The 22,658-nt window shown below is 37.8% G+C and overlaps 2 protein-coding genes across 2 annotated transcripts in view; both read right to left on the reverse strand.

Moving 5' to 3' along the window:
- The window catches only part of tctn1 (tectonic family member 1), an 845,382-nt gene that overhangs the window by 714,189 nt on the left and 108,535 nt on the right, over positions 1 to 22,658 (reverse strand). The window lies entirely within an intron of this gene.
- Positions 4,982 to 20,965, reverse strand: cspg4bb (chondroitin sulfate proteoglycan 4bb). Its single transcript, XM_087270048.1, has 10 exons — positions 20,750 to 20,965; positions 19,427 to 19,590; positions 15,489 to 19,007; positions 14,935 to 15,408; positions 12,730 to 12,906; positions 12,091 to 12,289; positions 11,846 to 11,977; positions 11,393 to 11,568; positions 7,545 to 7,722; positions 4,982 to 7,437 (listed from the first exon to the last, which is right to left on the reverse strand). The coding sequence occupies exons 1-10, from the start codon at positions 20,820 to 20,822 to the stop codon at positions 5,348 to 5,350; spliced, it is 7,182 nt and encodes a 2,393-aa protein (XP_087126174.1). The 5' UTR covers positions 20,823 to 20,965; the 3' UTR covers positions 4,982 to 5,347.

The following is a 22,658-nucleotide window of genomic DNA, read 5'->3' on the forward strand; positions in this document are numbered from 1 at the left end:
AAGTGCAGAGAACAATGACCTAGAAAACATGGGTTGAACTCTCTTTATCTAGTAGACATTCCAGACGAGGCAAAGAGGATCACTCACGTTACTAGTTTACAGGCACGTTTATTATTCAGTTCAGTTCAGATCTTTTTTGACAACTGTTTAACAGCTGTATGAGCAAGAAACTTGAAGTGAAACCTTAAAAATAGTTTTGTGGTTGTCAAACTCTGGACCATATGGCGGCCTGTGATGATTCCGTTATTGGTGGTAGAAAAACAAAAACAGACCTAAATTTAAATAAAATATTCGACAAAAATATTGACTCTAATTATTAAATCAGTTATAAAAAAAATGATTATAGGCTGTAAAGCATGTTGTCTTACTTCAAGAACATATATAAAATATTTATGTTAATGTATATGTAATGTTATGTATGTACACTGTAAGTTCCAACAGTCAACTTTATCAAATGAAATGAGTGTAGTTAACGCAAAGTTTACTGAAAGTTAATTCTACTCATTTGAAAAGAAATTTGAACTCAGTGTTGAATATAATGGGTTAATTAAATACCTCAACTCAAATGGTTTGTTGCAATCGGTTTCCTCAGACAGTTTGAGCTGCCTTAACTTATTGTGTTTTACAGTGCTCAGTTGGAGATCAAATTGCTTCATTTTCTGAAATGGAATTTAGTTTACACTACTCATTAGGATTAGTTTTTGAACTTAAATGGTTTGTAGCAATCGGTTTACTCAAACATTAACTTGTTGGTTTTTACTGTGTAAGTAAAGGGTAATAGCATTTTTTAAATAGAATACAGAATTTAAACTTGAATATTGTTGGCTTTTAAAGATTAAATAATAGTCAAACTCATTTTAAACGGCAAACTTTTTGAGACAAGATTTGCGTAGATAGATTTGGTTAAAAGTTATGTTTCATTACTTATTTATTGCTTTCTAAAAGCCTATTCACTCTGCACCAACAAACCCCAACATCGCATCTCAGACATTCCACAATCTCGCCAATGTCATTTGAACTTGTTCATTCCGCAAAAACAAGCCCCAGCCAATGGCATCAGGGCGAACACATTGATTCAGCAAAGTTTCGGCTGCCAGTACTCAACACTATCAATTGTCCTGAATGGAATATTTCACCCAGAATTTAATATTACTATTAATTTACTCATCCTTCAATCCCTCATCCCTCAATCCATCCTATATGTTGATTTTTTTTTTCAGTAGAACATTAAGTTACATAATACATTTCATTAGCTGAAATTTTGGTGCTAATAATAATATTAAAGATGTCAGTTATTTCTGGTACAGGCTTAACTTAATTTATAACTTAAAACTTATTATGAAGCAAAGCAATTGCCCTGTTTAAGAAATTTAAAGGTGTGGTCCACTTCGATGTCCTATTTAAACTTTAGTTGATGTGTAATTTAGAACATGAACAACATCTCTGAAAGTAATACACTTATGCAAAGGGAGACATTAGCTTTTACAGAGTTAGCTTAGCAAAGCCTATAGCAAACAATGTTTGGGAACTACAAAAACTACATCTGGGCTAATGAGATCACTAACCCTTCAAGTTACGGAAATTCACCATGCGCATACACCCTGCACAGCGAAAGAGCGTGGCCAAAGGCGCTGTAATGTTAAAAATCGCTATTTTCACAGAGCTTCTTCTGTTTTTGTATTTGGGCTTCCAAATAACACAACACAAAGAGAGAAGTGCTTACAATTCAATTTTAATTATGTTCCAGAGAATTATAATATATATATATATATATATATATATATATATATATATATATATATATATATATATATATATATATATATATATATATATATAGCTAACATTTGACAAAGGACAGCTTTCAGAATCTCAGTTCAGTGCTGGATTCGCCTAAAACTCCTCCGACCAACGAAGCTGTGGATTGTGAGCCACAACCTGTATTTTATTTGTTAAAATTGATCTATTTCATGCACAGTTACTAGCATTAACGGTATGTTGTAGCGAGGAAGTAAGCAAGGATGTAAACAACGGGAAATACTAACAATTTAGCTACAATTTCATATTTATCAGTCAAACAGCTGTAAACAGCCTCGATCTTAAGCAGCGCTGCAGTGTCTCTCTATGTGGCCGCTTTCCATGCATTCTACATCGCAAATAACAAACTTGCAAAAGATATGACGCTTTATATTACTTACACATGCTTATTCTGAATATATCTGTATATGAAAGACACTTGTCAGATTTTATTTTAGAGAGCAGGTTTGAGGTTCAGCTGTGTGCTGATACGGCTAACAACTCCTCTGTTTACACAGCGCAAAAGCGCATGATTGTAGAGGCATGATCAAATCGCAAATCACAGCACTCACTATGTTGGCTGACCAATCACAGCCTCTTGAGGATGAGCCTTTAAGAGGAACTAGGAAATATGACAGTCGTTTTCATGTTAACAAAGTAGCTGTATATAATCAAAGTAAGATATATAAAAAAATAACTAATAAAATATTTTTCTACAAGTGACACACGAGCACACATTGATTTGCATCTTATAAACATAACCAAGCCTTAACAATACACTGTGGACTACCCCTTTAAAATGATTAAATTCCTGCCTTTTTATTTAAATAAATCACAATTTTATGAATCTCGAAGTTCTACAATTTCAACTAAAATCTTTCAAATTCTACTGAAAAAAAAGGTGGACTGTATTAGGCAGAGTTAATTAAATATCAGCAAATTTACTTTTTGTAAGTGTTACATCACCAAAACAGGTTAGAGAAAAAAAATACGAAAAGAGAATAAAATAATCAACCATTTAAGGAAGATCAACATGCTCTAGCCACAGACTTCCAATCAAGTGACCTCTTGAAGGAGACCACACCATTAGTATAGTTTGAATGCTTACTAGAGGGAAAATCCAGAGCTGTCAATCTCTCACTCCACTTGAATTATTTATAAGAGCTAAAGTTAGGCTTCTCTTTCCACACACTGCCTGCTTCTCTTTTCACATACTCATCTCCTTAATCATGAAGAATTTATTCCCACACCCTGATCACTAACAAGCCCACATATATTGCACATGAAACAGTACTAAGGAGAAAAAAGGACTACAACATCTGTTTTCTAAATAACAGGAGCCATAAAGAATGATACATATATCGAAGGTTCCTTGTGCACAAAGGATTGTAGAAAAAGCAAGTATTTATTATAATGTGCATTTATACATTGAATGAAATATAACAATATTTTTACATAATAGTGGCTAACTTTATTACACAGCCAAAAAATACATATAAATATTCATAAATAAGTTAAAATTATATCACTTTTACCAACTAAAATATATTAGATGTGGGTTCATTGAAGCAATCTAAGCATCTTGAATGTATGGTTATTCATTTTTATAGATTATCTTTCAGTACACAATTTTTCTGCTGTATTTTTTGACACAATTTTGTTTGTTAGAAATGCTAATTTGCTATTGCAGTATTATGAGGGTGGATCTGTTTTTGTGGTCAGCACTATACTTTAATTTTAGACACTTCCTTAAAATTTACCCACAAGTAGTTTCAGTCCTCTGCTCAATTTCATGCCATTACAACACATTAGGTCTACAGTAATTGTGACAATAAAAGTAAATATAAGGCATTATCTTGTAGAAGTAGTATTTATCTTGCACTTCAATGTAATAACATAAATATAATACAAGGAATATTTACGTTCTCTTTAGCTGTAGGCCTAAACGTAATATCAATACTTTAGCTTGTAGTTTTTGTCCTCTTAATTTTGGATCAAAATTCTTTCGGTTTATGTTTATTACTGTGTATATATTGAACTGAAATAACCATTTTAATTCTTGCTTATAACAAAAACATGCATAACAAATAACACCTATAATCACTTGGGTAGTTTCCTTTAAAAGTGTACCTTTGGATGTTCTCACACTAGATGATCTGAATCATCCCTATACATATTTTATTCTCAAAAGTCCAGTTCTTTTGACTAGTATGATAACTCTGAGCCATGCCCAAGCTCTTGTCTGAAAGTTGTTGGATTTTGACACAGTATACATGTACATACCCTGTAGTGTATTTTTTTCTAATGTTTGTAGTAATAGTTAGTTTATAGTATGAATATAGTAAAACCTTAATAAGCTGTGCTTAATTAGGCTGGGGCTAAACCAACATCTATAGAAGACAATCTTGCAACCGTTCTCAAAAAATAATAATAATGCTATTGCTGCCTATATGACAATACACAAGGCAATACTTTTTTTTAATGGTACGTAATACATACTCTCTTATCTACCTGTAGTAGGCCCTCATGGTGCAGGTTTAAATACTTAATTTAGAGTTTTTGATATTGTTAGGTTTTAATAGCTCTTATTCATTAATGTTTTTTTCGGCTTAGTCCCTTTATTAATCAGGGGTCGCCACAGCAGAATGAATCGCCAACTTATCCAGCATATGTTTTATGCAGAGGATGCCACTCCAACCACAACCCAACACTATGGCCAATTTAGCTTATTCAATTCACTTAGAGCGCATTTCTTTGGACTGTGGGGTAAACCGGAGCACCTGGAGGAAACCCACACGAACACAGGGAGAACAATCAAACTCCACACAAAAATGCCAACTGACCCAGCTAGGGCTTGAACCAGCAACCTTCTTGCCGTGAGGTGATCATGCTACCCACTGCTGCACCATGACACCCGATAATAGGTCTTATTCTTACCTTATTGATGAACAGGAGTTGTGGCTTGTCCGTTTCATCAAAACAAAAACTTTTTGTGATGTAAGCATGGTGTCAGGCACAGAATGCCAAAGTGCAATGTGAGTGCAAGAGCTAATCTTGTTAGGCAACTGTGCCTAGCATGAGTACATCCTTATTTACCACAGAAGGGTACATTTTTTGTGCCCTAGTTACTAATAGTGCGCTAAATGAGGTACAAAGAATATTTCTCTGAGCACTCTGGACAAACTATTTTCCCCTGACAGCATTTAATGGAATATGTAATTGCAAATTACATTGACCCTGGAACAACAAAAATGGTTTCCAATCGTATGAAACAAAACAATAAAATATCTAAGCTGTGGCAGGATGAAAACTGGACAACATCAAAAAGTTATTTGGTCATCTTTCCTTTGATACAAAGTCAGGAGATCTTCAGTCCACAAGATTAAAATCCAAATGCTATCAAAAATACAAGTAGATATTTAGGTTTCTCTTATGCGTGGTAAAAATCTTCATTTCTTCTGCCAGTATTGCTAAGAGTTGGCTCGTCATGCACAATGACAGTTCACAAAATTAGTTCAAGAAACATCTGGATGTGATAAAAGGAGTTGAGTCAAACCCATTGCTGGTTTTGTTTAAGGGATGGTGTCGCTGGTGAGCATTGCTGGGCAGAAACAGGGTCAAGTGGGCTCCATGTGCAAAGGAGAAATGGAGACACAGATCGTTCCATTGCTGGCATCAAGGCAGGATCATGTACTTCTAAAACAGGGCTGTCAGGGCAGCTTGGTGTGAGTGGGGTTACTATAACTGATGGAACAGCAAGACTTCTCTCAGGCTGACCCAAATATGGGCCTCTGGCTAGAATATCTTCACCAGGGTTCCCTGTCAGCCCTTGTATCATTGACGGGTGTGCCCGTTTTTCCCTGCGGTGCCGGAAGACAAGAATGAGAACCACAAGAATGACAATCAGGAGGAGGCAGGCTAGAAGTGGCAGGATGATGAGCAGGGGATCAGATGCAGGTCTTGGAAAAGATTCCATCCTCACTAAAGTATTTTTTGGGAAGGGGTCCAACTTGCCCATTGTGGTACGGGGCACATGTGGAACCGCAGATCTATTTCTTGTGTGGTTCCCCCAATGCTTTCGAGGTTTCAGTTTTGAAGCAGTCCTGTGTGGTCTACTTGTTGGATCTATATGAGATGGAGGGTACATGGGTGACATATTATTTGTTGTTATGTTGAAAGTTGGCAGCTTGGTTGGCTCTAAAAGTATATGCTTCCCTGTAATGGGATCAAATGGTAATACTAAGTACACAAACTCGCCCATGGCAGGCTGAACATTGGCAGCCGTCAAAAGGAAAACAAATGAGTCATTAAGTGGATGGACCGTTGTGACGTTGTGCCTGGCTGCTGTTGTGTTGCTATAAATGGCATGGAAGTTTATGTTTTCTACAATAGCCACTCTCCCCTGTTCCACATCCCGAAATGAAAAGGACTGGACTGAGTGAGGGGCTCCTCCGCGGTCAAATGTGACTTTGACTAGTTTGCCATGTTTAGGTGGCTCAAGGATTTCAAAGATGGGATCGCTAGCACTAAGGGAAGCCAATTCTGTTGCATCCAGGACGTCCTTTCTTAGCTTAACTGGGATGCCATCTGGGATCCTGACATGCTCTCCGATGTGAATCAGTGGCCTGACTGTGATGTTTACCACCTGGTTGGTCAGGTTACTCTCAGATGTGAAGACTGTGAACTCAAAGCTGTCTTGAGAGGATGATAGATCAGTCATGTGATAAAATACTCTGCCGGTGTGCAAGTCCTCTTGCTCAAAGTGTGTGACAGACTCTTCCATAACCATGATACTCCCATGATTTGGTTGGGCGGTAACTAAATATCTAATGGATGCATCCCTCTCGTTGGTGACTGCGGCCAGGTGCTCAAATGTCAAAGTCACTGTGGTCTGACCTTGCAACAGAGTCAGTCCAGTGTTGTTGACCACACTGATGGTGATATTCTCAACCTCTATGCTGAACAACTTGTAAAGTGGTCTGTGGAATCCATCAGTAATACTGAAGTAAATGACCCCGGATGAGAGTTCCCCTTGTTGCACAAAATGCACCTTTCCATGATTTACATCAGCCTGGGTGAAATTCAGTGTAGACTTGTTAAGTTGACCCTCCAAAGCAAGGAAGCCATTTTTAGGCCTGCTGATTACAGTATAGTAAATCTCCTCAGGTGGAGTGTCTTGGTCCTCCACGTAAAGGTTCTCAGTGTCCAAAGTCACAGTGTCCCCTTTGACCACTTTGAGTCTAGGGGATCCTGTCTTGAGCACAGGAGGTCGGTCATTAACAGGGGTCACAGTAATATTAAATATTTCAGATATCATGTTATCTGCTTTCTGGGGACGTTGAGCAAGCTTTCCTTTGGGGTTTAGCCACACGTTAAAAGTGAAGTTATCATGAGTGGTCTCCGAGTCGTCATGCACATATATGATTCCATGCTTGTGGAGGTTGATTTGAGAGAACTTTGGTCTTTCATGCGTCAGATTCTTTTCACCTACAACAATTGTACCATGGTGGGGTGGAGAGATGATTTCATACCAGACCTCATAGAAATTGCGTTCATCTTCATCTAACATTCCCAAAAGGTTGGAGCCATCCAATTTAGATTTATCAATGAGAACACTGCTACCCTCAGCAACAACAGCTCCTGAATAACAAATATGAATGCATTTATAAAAACATTGATAGCATAAAGGCAATCATATTAAATTAACTAAGCTGATAATAAACTTCACCAGAAATAAAACAAATTACCTGTATTTGCATGCAGTGCACTCCTATGCTCCTGATCAGTGTTTTCATAAGAGATGTGGATATTAAAGGTGTGAGGTTGAAGGAAGGCTGGAGGGCAGGATGCTGTGAAGGTAAAGGAATCTGTAGCAGCCCATGCAACAGGTTTAGTCTGTGCATACAGCACAGCGCTTTCTTTCACCTGAAATAAAACAGTATTTGGATTGTTTTTGAGTGAGAATGATCACATAAATGACATTTAAATGGGCCATGAACTGCCTTTTTAAAAACGTGTACTGTTCTTTAACGTTTACTTTAATTTTTCATTAAAACTGTAAACATAAGTATTTTATTTTCTGGTTTAAAACCTCTTCTCATAACTCTCCATTTTAATAGACTTTACTGTTTGTAGACTTAGGCCCAATCCCAATTCTATTTTTGTACCCCTACACCCTTCCCCTTGGCACTTAAAAGTCTGAAGGGGAAGGGCTTAAAAATATACCCCTAAGAATTGGGACAGTACTACAGCACCTGCACACAACATCATATGTCATCGCGATCTCTTGCTTCATTTGGGATCAGACTATCACGCCTGCTGTAGTTATTTCAGTTGTGTTATTTTTTGGTATGTATCGTCAGGAAATCACTGAAGGCATATAGTATGTTATTATTACAATCTAATGTGACAGTAAGCTTGTAACTATACTGCGCATTTACACAGTGGCCATTTTTATCTATGTAAACATATGAAAACAACACTAACATTATAGCAGACACTACAAAAAGCGCATTAACAGCCACTAGACATTTCTGACAGGGTATTCAAGTGTCATTGAGTGACAATGTTGTGGGACTATGATACAGGAGTTATTATTAGGGGTTATTGATAGTGAAATTTAGTGGTTTTTATTTTAGCATTTTGTTTTAAAAGCATGACAGTAAAACATGAACGCGGTTATGAATATATTAAAACATTAGCTTATTTGTTGTAAAAAAAGACAAAAAAATACTATTTTTTGGATCTCCTTACTTCCGGGTTTGGCTATGTTGCTATTGTGGCTGGTGTCATTTTCTTGTCGGCTTAGTCCCTTTATTAATCCGGGGTCGCCACAGTGGAATGAACCACCAACTTATCCAGCAAGTTTTTACGTAGCGGATGGCCTTCCAGCCACAACCCATCTCTGGGAAACATCCACACACACATTCACACACACACTCATACACTTCAGACAATTTAGCCTACCCAATTCACCTGTACCGCATGTCTTTGGACTGTGGGGGAAACCGGAGCACCCGGAGGAAACCCACGCGAAGGCAGGGAGAACATGCAAACTCTACACAGAAACGCCAACTAAGCCTGTCACATAACCAGCAATCTGTTCCTGAAAGATCGCTGGCATACTACACATGTCATTCATGAACTACATATCCCAGCATGCCTTTGCACAAACCAGTCACCATTAATCACACACAGCTGAATATCGTCATCATCAATTGTTTGGACTACTTATACACATTGCACACACCAGTCAATGCGGAATCTTTGTTTGTCAGTACCTGTATGGTTTCAGTGAGTGTCGTCCTGCTTAGTTTTTCTAGTCATGTTTTGATGACTGTTTTGTAACTTTTTGTACTGATCATTGCTTTGTTTTTTGCATTTTTGATGCCCTTCATGATACCTGAGTTCTTTTCAAATGAGAGTTTTGACCTCATTTGTTTTTTGCCTGCACGAATAATCTTTTTCATTAAAAACTGCATTTGGATCCAACCTCTTGTCTTCGCTCCCTTGACATCCGGTGACAAAGCCGAGGTTCGCTCCAGCAACCCAGCGACCTTCTTGCTGTGAGGCGACAGCACTACCTACTGCTCTGTAGCTGATGTATTCTGGGAAATTTTGGTTTCGAGTGTGGTCCTGAAAAATCTTTGTTCAAAGGGCTATTCACCCCTTCCCCTTAGCCCTACGCTTTCATGCTAAAGAGAATTAGGACACCCCTACCCCTTGACGTGAAAGCGCAAAAACAAAGGTAGAGGTAAAGAAAAGGGCTAAGGTGTAGAATTGGGATTAGGCCTTAACCTAACTCCCACTGTTATGATTTGTGTATATTTGAAACTTTTCATTGCTTTAAAGATTAATTCCATTAAGAACAGTTGTGTGCCCACTAATGTAAACTACATGTACGTTTGATGTAGTTTAATAACCAAGTTATTCACGTGCACGCGCAAACCCGGGAGATTTCAAACCTGAGGCCCCGCCCTCTGACGCAGAAACCCAGACACACACACACACACACAAACATGCCGGTCGATTGAAGTCACACTGCAGATGGATATATTGAGTCTCTACCCAAAGATGAAACCTCAGCATTATAGCCAAGCAGTTGGAAACTACTGGAAACTTCTGGAAACTACATGCTACAAAGAATACTTCATCAGCGTTTGTTAAAGGAAGGATCAGTAAAGTGTAACTTACTGATGAACGTCAGGATGGATTTTTCTTCCTCCATTTCTCAAGTGTAAGTACGTGCGATTAAAGTTGCCTCGTTGACTCTAGCTTGCAAATGTATTTAGTTGTGATTTGTTACTTGTAACCGCGTGTACTGTATCAGGTTAACTGGCTATATTCTCTTATCGCGTGCAAAGTCACGTTAAAAACGCGACGCGTGCTGCTTTGTTAACGGAGCTCCGTGGACAAGGAGTAGTGTGTGTGTGTGTCTGTGTGTGCGTGCGCTGTCGTCCGGAGGTGTGTGTGTGTGCGCGCTCGTGCGTGTGTGTGTGTCTGTGAAAAGAGCAGAGCGAGAAGCTAGGAGATCTCCTCAACTGTTTTTGGAGTTTTTGCTCAATAAAATTGTTAGTCGTCTGAATTTTCAAGTCCATAGTCTGTATTTACATTGACCCACTGGCAGCTAAAATCCACGCCTACACTATCGAGCGTGTATGAACTGTGATTACTTTTATATTGCTGATTAGCTGTTTGGCATTTCACTCTCTGACTGAAGGCAGTCGACCAATCGCGACAGACTGTCATTGGTCCAATCAGCGCAGATTAGCTTCGCGCTAAGGAGGGGTTTGGGAACAAATGACTTACTGGACGATTCATACAGGAGTCGCTGGGATAACTAGGTAAAAATAAATGCAGATTATAAGACCACGAAAGTGTTTTTGACCTTGCATGCATATTAGACTGTTGTTGGAGACCTTTACAACCAAGATATGACCCTATTTCATGTATAATATGGGCTCTTTAAAGTCAGATCCAGTATAGTCGACACACATTGTTTTTGTGTTCTAACTTTCTGTAAATCCAACATCAAATTGTGCCTTGATTGTTAATGTATCTGCGGTAAAATATATTTTAAAAAAGACCAGGTTTTTCCTTCTGAAAATTTATTAAAAATAATATTTATCCACTCCTTCCAGAAGTTGGACTAGGAGGACTTGGCATGGCAGAGCATCTTGTTTTTTTTTTCTGAGCCATGTTTATTGTTTGGTTTCTGCATAGCTCTACATTTGACTCTCTTGTTATTTCCATATCACCACATAAATAGGTGGGCTAATCTGGAAGAGATGTAGAAGCAGGCACTGATCTTCTTCTGTAAAGGATCTACTGTATCTTGGTCTATTACTTAATAAAGTAGCAGATTCCTTTTCAGATGTCTTTATGCCAAACTGGCTTTAATATAAAGCTTAAAGTCTGAGTAAGTTTTGAGCTACAAGACTTACCAATTTTGTTTACTATAATGAACTCTTCATGTCAACATTTTTTTTTTTTAAATCATGAAAATTTTGATTTCTAAGTTTGTGACTTTGTGACTTAAGCTGTTGTGAGAAGTAGAGAAACAGAGATAGTATCTAAAAAAAGATCTCAATAATACCATAGTCTGGGTGAAAGTCGAGATTTCTTGTGTGGAATTTTCTGCTTGTTTCCAGATTAGGCTTCCCAATCTTGGAGGTGAAGTTACTGTGTAGATGATGGTGCGATTGCCATGAATATCATCATAGTCATTTGTGAGAATCAGCAGCTCATCTTCCGAAATTAACTTTGAAGAACCTGTAGAATAAGACAGGAGATGCATTTCTATATATCACACAGAAAACAGTATGCTAGTCTAAGCTTCACTTCCTACAAGCTGGGCCAGCTGCTGCAGTCTGCTACAGCATCTGGTCTTTTGGCTAATCTACCTCTTCATGTGAAAGACACCCTAAATATCCACTTCCTACCAACAAATGTAAGGGTTTTATCTTTGAAAACAAAATATGTTCTACTAGAAAGGAACAATTTAGGTTTAAGTTGAGAAAGCAACAGGAAAAAGGCTGAAAAAACAAACCTGGGAAAACTCTGAGCTCCTTTTTTTTCTCTAAGCTAATGATCAGAGATTGGGCTGTAATGCTGAAGATTTGCCTTGGAGCGAAGTTCAAACCATCATTGACTTGAAAGTGAAATCCTCCAGACATAGCACCTGTCAAAATATACATATCACAAAGTTACTGAGAGGTAAAGCTAAACGAGTTCTCAAACTGCATGAGCAGTTCCGTATTGACAACTGAAAGATAATTTATCAGGTAAACTAACCATTATGTACAAACACCAGCTGGCCATGACTGATATGCTCTTGGGTGAAGTTCAGAACTGGCCTAGAGGGGGCATTCTTCAGGGCCAAATGCCCATTATTTGGTGGAGTGATGATGAATTCTAGGCTCTCAGGAGGAGAATCTGGATCCTCCGCACTGAGGTCTTCATTAGTTATTTGTGTCACAGAACCTTCCCATACCTTATAAAAGAAATGAGATGCTGTAATGTAGCGTGAGCTGTAACATTATTACTGTATTAACTTTTTTAAACAGCAGCAGCTAATTCATGTTAACTGAGCCTCCTGCTGGTAGAACTGGGCATTTGAAGTCTATGCCTCCTCACAAATAAAGCTGATTTCACTAGGAATCTTTGAAATAATCTTTCCATGATTAAATTATTCCAGCAATTTTATTTGGGACTGCAAGTAAAGCAAACTGTACTGGGCATCTGAAAAGTTAACTTGTTTATTATTTATCTGCTTGCACATACTGATGGGTTTGAATTAGTTAAGGCAGTTCAAAGGTACACTTTTTTTAGGTACTAATATGTATGTACCGCCACAGTGAAAGCACTTGTGCCTTTATTTCTAAGATTGTATATGTGTAAGGTACATACTATCGTAAACTTTAAAACATTTACCTTGAGAATCCTGTTGACAGTTATAATTGGAGATTCATCATTTATGGGTGTTATGTCGACATAAACCACAAAAGGCAAACTTTGCTTCCGAATATCTGTATCATTGGCCACCACTGTAAAATTATCAGCCACTGTCTCACTTCCATCATGGACATAGAAAATGAACCCTTGTTCAGCCTATAGCAACACAAAAAATACAGTGTGGTTATTTACCATACATTTTATACATACACTTGTATTATTATATATTTTATTAATATACATAAAATGTATTAAATGTATATGTTAAGGGATATCATAAAATGTTATGCTGTGTTCACACCAGATTTAATTAACAAACAAGTTCAATAAAACAATTTATAAAAAATAAAACAACCAAGGAAGAAAATGAAAGAACTCTAAAAGCAGCTCAAATATTCAGGAATAAAACGTGTTGCAGTCGTTGGTCATTTGAGACTCCTTTATAACATTAGTCCCGCAAGACTCCCTCTTGCTTTCACAAAAAGTTTTTTTTTTTATCTTTTATATCCGTTATTAATAGCCTATTTAAGTTTTAATGGGGCTTATAGGCTTTTTTTTTCAGTGCATACATTGACTGCTCCGTCAAATACACGGCATATACATACTTGTCTTATTTGTGTTTAATTCGATAGAATGATAAACAAAGACATGCGCATTTTTTAGAAAATAACCTATTTATTTAATTTAAAAATATGTTTGGCCTATATTTATTTATATACGCTATTAACATTTATTCTATTAATTTAAACTAGCCTATATTAAATTAAATTACAATCTGTATTTTACCATTCGTTTTGGCCTAAAAAAAATTATTGAACAGTTTATTAATAACTTATCAAAGAACATTTTACTGAGCTCAGTGAAAAGTTTTAGGTCAAATAGGTTATTTATTATTAGAGCAATAGGCTATTGCCGACTCGCCGCAGCCATATCTAAAATGAAACTTATCAAAAAACAATAAACGCATAGCCTATGACAAGAGCAACATTGTGTTAGATCTTAGCAAATACAAATGTGACACTGTTGGTTACTTTTGTGATGATTAGACCTGGTCAAAGCCGCGCCGCGCTCAACTAAACAAAAACATGGAAAACTTCACCACATAGTCACATGTGTGCGGCAAGTCCTCCATCCGCCTCCCGTCTGAAAGAATCTTAGAGCATCATTGTTTCTTCTGTGCATAGATAAATATAATTTCATTTGCTTTCATCCATGTATATTATATCCATTTTGCAGCAGTCCCACAGGTCATTTCAGTGTCAGCGCCTATTTAGCTGTAGGAGCGTGGTGATTTGCAGAGGTTTAAATTATTATTCAAGATCAAACGTCATGCAAATGCAGCAAATGCCAAATTAAAGGTTATTAAATATATTTAGATATGGTTAAATTAAAATAATCAAATATTATATATACATAAACGTAACACTGCCATGCCCCAATGCGATAGTATCGTGTATCGACGATCTCACAGGGGCATAATATATAGCAATCTAAAAATTTTGTGTATCACTCAACACTAATGGAGGCTGAACAACATCGATTCGTTTGGAGCCGTGTCTGAGTCCACTAGATCCTTTCAGAGGTGCACCCAGCTCTGTAAGCTCATAAACTCCTCCAGAAACTTAACCTGGATGATGGAAGCAGGAGGATTTTCCCTTGGACACCAACAACAGGCACTACATCATAACCACCACCAATGGGAGCATGCTCCTGATTGGTTAACGCGGCACGAATGTCCGCTGAAGTTCAGATTTTCGAACTCGAGCGTTTCACGCAAAACATGCGATACGTACGTTAAGCACGTCGATCCCGAACTCGCGCTGATCATTCGCACTAATCGCGCCGCAGGATGTCTATTCGCGCCTTTGCAATGACTTAACATGTAAATCACTCGCTCTTGATACCTGTTCCACATCTAGTGTGAACACAGTATTAGACAATGGCAGCAGCAGACTGATGCAAAACAAATGAATGGCTCCTGGTAACACTTTGAGGACTTTTAAAGCAAAATGACTGGCCCTTTTAAGAGACTGCACTTTATAATACCTCGAAATATTGTCAGGAGCAACTGTTATTAATTTTGATTTTCCTCTATGTTTTAGTACTCTCTAACTGCCAGTAACTGTAGACTTGCATTTTATGAAATACAGTATCCCCTTAAAAGTGTTTAAAGGTGAAACTCACTTGAGCTCTTGTGAAAGATGGAATAGGTACACCAGGGATTCTTGAATGCTCAATTCGACCATGATGGGGCCCCTCGGTTACAAGATAGAAGATTTGGAGGCCTTGAAAGTGTTGGTTGACGACTTTGATAATGTTCTGAGTGAGAGCTTTAGAGGAACCCTCTATGAGGGTCATATTGGACACCTCTAGTGGGATGTGCAAGGGGATAATGTCCACTACTACTATAAGACCATGTAATGTTAGAATGCCATTGGTTACATCAAGTGAGAAGGAGTCATTGACATACCCTTTCTCTGTCTGAACATACTGAACATGCCCTTCATTAATATCACCCTGTGAAAAGCTCTCTATGGGACTCTCCTGGCTGCCACGGTAGTGACTTTCTTCCACCATAGATATCCTCAGAAAACCATGTGCGGGTGCCACCTTCACAGTATACAAAATCTCATAAGGTTTGTTATCCTCATGAATAACCTGAAACAAACCACATCAGTTACACAATAGTCGACATTTCACAGCCAAATTATTTGAATATGTTTAAAAGCAAAACTAACCTGGAGAACTTGCTTGGTGATTTTAACAGGCTTTCCTTCATCCACCAAGATTGGGTTATTGTGAATGACTGTTGGGGGCTGCTGATGACTCTCAAGATACACTTTAATGTCCACACTTACATCCAGATGCAGACCTTTCACTTTGCTGGTGATGTTAAAAAAGTCCTCCAGGATTTCGCTGTCATCATGATGATATATTACATGATCCATCTTTACGTCATGTTGTGTGAAAGTATTTGTTTTGATTCCATTGCAGTAAAGAGTCCCATGGCTTGGTGGTAGAAAGACCTCAAAGACCACTTCTTCATCATGCCTGACATCCATATTAGTGGAAATACTGAAATTAGCAACTCCTAAAATGGCTGCCTGCCCTTTCTGTACCAAAAGACCCGTGTTGTTGCCCACTTCAACAAACGGATCCTGGGCTGACACTTCAAGTACTGTTGATGTGTAGTGTTTGCTGTCTGATATGAAGAGGACGAAGCGACCATAACTTGCTCCTTTGTGAATGAACAGCACTCTCTTCTCTTCTAAGTCCCTCTGATGGAATTGATAAAGCTTGTGTGTGGTGTCATTTACCAGGACTAGCTCACCCGTGGGGATCTTTCGTCTGGTATAAAGCAGATCTTTGTCATCAAAGTCTGTGTCCGGATCATGGTAGCACAAGTCTTCCAGTGTAAGTAACCGCTGGCTGTTATGCACCACATGGAAGACTTTATCCACAACACGAACTGGTTTCTCATCATTAACTAGCTGAATGGAAATATTAAATACACCCTCCGTGCCGAGTGTCTTATTTTTCAGAGAGCCAAAAGAAGCCACGAACCTGAATGCATCCTGTGTGGTTTCACTATCGTCATGGACATACATTATGCGTTCATCCAAAATGTCCTGATTAGTAAACTCTGTTATGGTGTCATTTCTTGAAGAGGAATTGGAGAGATTTATTTTCTGCAGTATCCCATGTTTAGGGATGTTAGTAACAGTGTAGTGTACCATTCTGGAGCTGGCTGTCTCTGAGAAAAGCATCGTCTTAGTAATGACTTTGCTCTCCCCTTCCAAGACAGAAAGTCCATGATTACTTAAAATTATATCATGAATATCTGCTTTAATACTGATTTTGAACTCATGGATCCCCGACATGGCATATTTTGAGAAAACCTGAAAATGAAACATGTCGCTTGCATCATCATGTGCCTTTTCTAAGAGCTCATATTGTAACTTGTGTTTAGCAATGTAATCTTGGCTAAAAGTAGAGTTCCTTTTTAAAGTCTTATTATCAAGAAGAAGATGTCCTTTCCTTGGTAATGTCAACAAACGAATGTGAAGGTCATTTTCCGTAAGTCTTGCACCCTTGGTGACAACATGGAATTCTTGAGGTGACAATGTGACTTTTTGTTTACCCTCTATCTCAACCTTATTTTTGGTGATTCTGTATCGTATCCAGCGAACTCTAATCAGAAATAAAAACTCGTCAGTAATGACTGAGCCAAGTGTGGCTTTGCATTTGAAACTGTCTGTGATATTACTTTGCTGTGTCCCATGGAAGGTGCTGAGGTATCGGAGACGCTCCTTTTCCAAAAGTTTCTGTGTAAATGTGCTTGTTTGCTTCCACTGCCCACTTGAATGTAGCCTTTGCAGCTCACCATAGACTGGTGGCACTGTGATGTCATAGCGAATATCCACTGCTTGTTTAGGGACGTTTACTTGAATAGCAAGATTTTTGTTACTAATAAAGGTTGCATCCCCTTGGATTACCTCTACTCCAGTATTGTTGGTGAGCTTGTATTCTAGGGGAACAGCGATGATCCTAAATACCACAGTGTTGCTTACCTTGTCCCCATCACTCACTCTAAGTGCCATTCTGGAGTTCTTGACACCTTTGTGCACATAATTCACTTTACCCTGCTCTAGATCACTTAGGGAAAAGGATGTCACTGCTTTGCCTGGGTGTTCGTCAATTTCTATAAACCCTGAGTTAACAATCAGGTTTCCAAGCACTGTAAACTTAAGATCTGTTGAGTTCGTGTCAGGGTCGATGACTCTGAGGACATCTGTGCTCAAATGACGTCTTGAGTGCTCCACCATAATGAAGTGACTGCCTTCAGGAAGACTAAGTTCAGGAGCATCATTGACAGGTGTTATACTGATGTTGAATCTGTGCAGGCGGTTCCCTTTGAGATAGCTAGGCACTTCCTTTTTGCTGCTGGTCAAGATAGAAAACATGAAAAAATCAAATAGGTCCTCAGATCCTCCATGGACATACATGACCCTTTTGTGCCAGAGGTCTAGCATACTAAAGGTGTTCTCTCCCAAATCAGAGTCAACATCCAGTCGGAGTTGCCCATGGACTGGCTGCTCCTCAATACGAAACATAATCTGTGACTGACGGATCCCAAGCTTACGGAAGTCTAGATTAATCTTTATGTGTTTAGACTCAAGTGGTGCTCGACTACCTTCAAGAACCTCTAAATCTTTGAGTAAAAGAAAATTCCTTTTGTCCAGCTCAGCTGGAACATCTGTATAATTTTCAGAATATAAGGCGTTAGTTGATGGACTTGTAGTAGTAGGACCAAATAGCTTTTCTGGTTCACAACCCACAGATACGTCCTTGGTAACCAATGCTTTTGGAAGGCCCATCCTTTGGTAATTAACTCTGATATTTCGAAGACAGCCTTTAAATGACCCTCCTGCTATACGCTTGCCTAACATAGACAGCAGTCCATTCTTGCGGACGTCTGTGTAAGTATTGGCATCCACCCCTCCTAGAAAAAGAGGCCCAATAAACTGTAATGCACTGGCATTAATCCCAAAGCTAGAATTGTGCATCTCCAAACCAAGAGTAAACTGAAGATTTAAAGGAGACAGATAAAGCCGCAAAATGTGCCATGCCCCATCATTGATGACCATCAATGAACGCAATACTGTTTTGGTTGCACCTATTTTTAGGATGGCAACAAGGTGACCCTTTTGGATCTCCAGGGCAATGTAGTCTCCTTGGCCTGCAGAGCTGTATAAAAAGATCCCCTCTGAATATACTGTCCGAAGTTCACATTCAAATACACCTTCTTGGGGTACATCCCACATTGGCAATGACATGTACGCTTTGGAACTGAAGAAACTTATTGAATTGTTGACAGTTGCTGAGAATTCTGGACTGCAACCAAGTGACACTTCATGAATCATTTTGTATCCAGAGTATGGCCTAAGGGACGACAGAAGGTTATGCTCATTGAAAAGAACCTCATCCACACACCCTCGAAAGCCAAAAGAAGAATCATCTGCTGAGAGGTAGGATTTTTCCAGATCTCCAACGCCTCCGACAAAAAGACCATCCTGCACGTCCAGCTCAAGGTCAGGCCCTGGCATCCTTACAGTTGTTACAGAGTTTTTGTCCACAGTCAGTGTAATGTTTTCATGGTCATGCTGGAGTTCTACTGCATGCCAGGTCAGATCATTCAAAGGGATACCCTTCTCAGAGCGAACAGTCCGTTCCCCAGATCCAAACTCAATCCGCACCTGACAGAGATGGACAGGAGATCTTAACATTAATATATAGGAAATTTTTATCCTGTGTTACTAAGAAACCCATACTACTTTAAATGCCGGTAACAGAGACACCATGTCAGTAGTGCTCAGCATGAAAAGACTTGTCTGCAGAGTGATGCGAGTGGAGGATTATACTGTGAACAGGCTTTTTCTGTCTAGAAGCAACAAGAAATCACTTGCCTTTTGTTTTTGCCAAAGGGCAAAAATATCTGTGCTGAGCAGTACAATTTTTTATCTGTTTTTGATATATCAATGAAATCATTATGTTTATAAAAGATTTCAGACTATTTATTTTGCCAAATGCATGAGTAATGTCAAACATATTAATAAGCAGTTAAATATCGCAAAACATAAAATTACATCAAATGAAGTAAAAAGTATATGAAGACCTCTATTCTGCCAGAATGCAGCCCGACCCAGAGGAAGTCCTTCTCTCCGGCTGCCAAAAACAGCAGTCCACTGGATCCAGAGGTTCGAAACCGTACATGGATAGATGTCTGACTTGACAACTCAACTGTTTTCAAATGCACAAAACCATCTCCATAGAAAGAAGCTGTCAAAACAATCAAGGGTATAAAACATGAGTCTTTTGTTTTTTATTATCACATTACATATTTTTCCAATTTTGCATTGTCCAAGGACAAGTTCATATAAACAAAGTGCCAGAGGATGAGATGTTCAGAGAATATGAAAGTATAGTTTGTCAAAATGACTGACACAAAAACAACATCATTCTTTTAAAACATGGATTAGTCAAGTAACATGCCTGCTAATGTCCCTGAAAAGTTAGTTTGAAAGAATGTTGTGCCAGCTAAATGCCTAAAGCAGTTTATACTAAGTGCTGTTGTGACCGCGGCCCTCTAAATCTTTATCAGAGTTCAATTAATGCATTTGAATGCACTGAATGCCTTTTAAGAGCACAATAGCACATGTTAATTTATAGAGCACTGTGCCAGAGTCAATATGAATTAGCACAGTGACTGGATATGAACTTCAAAAATGCTAACCTACTGAGTTAGTAGCAGTGGGTAATTTGCATAAATTATTTGATTATTCAGATTATGAAAGCATGTCCAAACTACTGAATAAACTATTAATGCAACTGACAATAAGTGATAAACGACATAAAGCATCTTTGAGAAGGAACATAACATAACATAACATTTGTTGCTTATTAATTAAATACTTTTTACCTATTTAAATAAATTAAATATCTCAACTTCTTTCAACTTACAAAATCAAAATCACTGATCATATTTTTTGCAATGCTTTAAAAAATATGTATTGCTATTCATCTTGCTGTCTCTATTTAGCTTACATGGGGGAGGTCGCTATCATTCATGCAGCAGGTAAACAAAATTAACTTGGACTGATCGGATTATATCTAATCCCATATCTGACATGTGCAGAAGTGACTTTGTACAGTGAGGTATTAATTACTCCTAACACCTCACTTCATCTACAAACCCATATTAATATTAATATATATTTTTAAGTTGATATAAATAATTGTGCCATATGAACGAACTAATTTGCTGATAAAATTATATTTGGATAATACAGATGCATGAACTACTGAAGCTACAACAAAAACCATATTCGACGAGTTATTCATATTAGTATTATTGTTAGTCTTAAATGAACACTTATGTTAGGTTACATTACGTTACATTTGATGGAAGATTATCAAATTGTGGTGTACTGACACTCACCTCCGAAAGTCTGTACAGCAGTCCAAGTGAGCAGCAAAAACACGCGCCACAGAAGGGGAATGTAAATCCACATGTTTTATAGCATTTCGGGTCGATTTATATGTCTTATTGGTCTAATATTCACCGGAAAACCTCCATTGTGCGACCTTAAATTATTGTTAACTTTAAATCACTACCTGCAAATCTGTCCACACAAGAACGTCATGGGCGTGTGACAGGTTACTCCGCCCCCTTCATGCATATTCACAAAGCTCACGCAACCGTTACAAGTAAAAACACTATAGTCTGAAATATTGCTGCCTCCTTATCCATTATTCAGTATGCTTGCACTCATCAAGATTTTGAAATCTTTCAAAAGCTGAATCTGCTATCTGGATTTGTAACTTTTTGATCTTCACCACTTCATTCATATATTAGTAAACGTTAATAATAATTAATTAATAATTAGTAAATATTACAAAATAGGCATCGATTTAACATCTACATTTACTGATGTGTTTGACTTGATTATAGTTTATATATATATATATATATATATATATATATATATATATATATATATATATATATATATATGTGTGTGTGTGTGTGTGTGTATATATATATATATATATATATATATATATATACATATATATATATATATATATATATATATATATATATATATATATACATACATATATATATATATATATATATATATATATATATATATATATATATATATATATATATAATATTTATAGCTTTATTAACAGAACTACCTTCTGCTAGTCAAAATAATCTAATTATTTTATAATGACCACAAGAGGGCGCAATAACACTACAGACTGGCAAAAAAAACATTAAGACATCATTAGAAGATTTAGGACTGATAATATGATCGCTTCATTGTAGCATGAAAATAATCACATGGGCAATGTATAACCTGTCTGACTGTTTTATTGATATGTGTGTGTGTGTGTGTGTGTGTGTGTGTGTGTGTGTGTGTGTGTGTGTGTGTGTGTGTGTGTGTGTGTGTGTGTGTGTGTGTGTGTGTGCGTGCGTGCGTGCGTGCGTGCGTGCGTGTGTGTGTGAATGTGTGTTTTTTTTTTCAGTTACTTCAAGTATGTCAAAAGACATGTTGTAGCCTATACACTTTCACAAGTTCTCTGTTGCTAAAATACCCACATAGCAAAATATCTCAGGCCCACAGAATCAGCTTTTGCTTGGCTCTCATGGTGCAGTGATTTACGGTACATGACTGGACCAAGTCTGGCTTTAAGACAAGGGCCAAAAATGGACCATATCTGGGCCAAGTCTCAGCCAAGATAATAACCCATAACTGAGCCTGAACTGGGACAGATATGTTGGTGTGTAACAACTGCATTGAAATTGATAAAACCAATAAATCTTTAGGCGTGCCATGGGCGTGCTTTTTCTCGAAGCGACCTGATTGGTAGAAGTTTTATTCTTTATTCAAAAATAATAAAATTGTATTTTAAATGTGGGTCAAGATAGGCCAAACAATCATCACCATCTGAGCTAAATACTACATTTTACATCAGGCCCAAGTATTGTGAGCTGCCTTAAATACCACCTCTACCGAACCTGGGCCATGTTTGGCCCACATGCTGTATGACAGTGCGGGATGAATGCCTGCTGTGCCAGATTTCTTTTTACATGGGTAGGCCTACTAAAAAAGTTGTTTTATCTACGAGTAATTTAAAGTAATTTCACAACTGTATCAATCTTTTACCAGTAAATCACAGCACCAAGATATAGGCCTATCGCAGTGTCATTTTAGTGAGAAAACACATAGAGGGAAAGATTATACGGCAACACAGTCATATGTAGATAAAAGCCAATAAAAGCAATGATAAGATGTAAGAAGAATTTATTATATGAACATTTTAGGCCCAGTGAG

This window comes from Danio rerio, chromosome 10 (assembly GCF_052040795.2).
Source record: "Danio rerio strain M-AB ecotype USA chromosome 10, GRCz13ab, whole genome shotgun sequence".
Lineage (NCBI taxonomy): Eukaryota > Metazoa > Chordata > Actinopteri > Cypriniformes > Danionidae > Danio > Danio rerio.

Bases quoted from the DNA above. Each gene is read 5' to 3' on its own strand.
- cspg4bb (XM_087270048.1), bottom strand. From the start codon at position 20,822: ATGTGGATTTACATTCCCCTTCTGTGGCGCGTGTTTTTGCTGCTCACT. The intron at 12,290-12,729 runs GTAAATGTTTTA...TTCTTTTATAAG, and splicing joins CTGTCAACAGGATTCTCAAG to GTATGGGAAGGTTCTGTGAC. The intron at 7,438-7,544 runs GTAATTTGTTTT...TTTGTTATTCAG, and splicing joins TGCACTGCATGCAAATACAG to GAGCTGTTGTTGCTGAGGGT.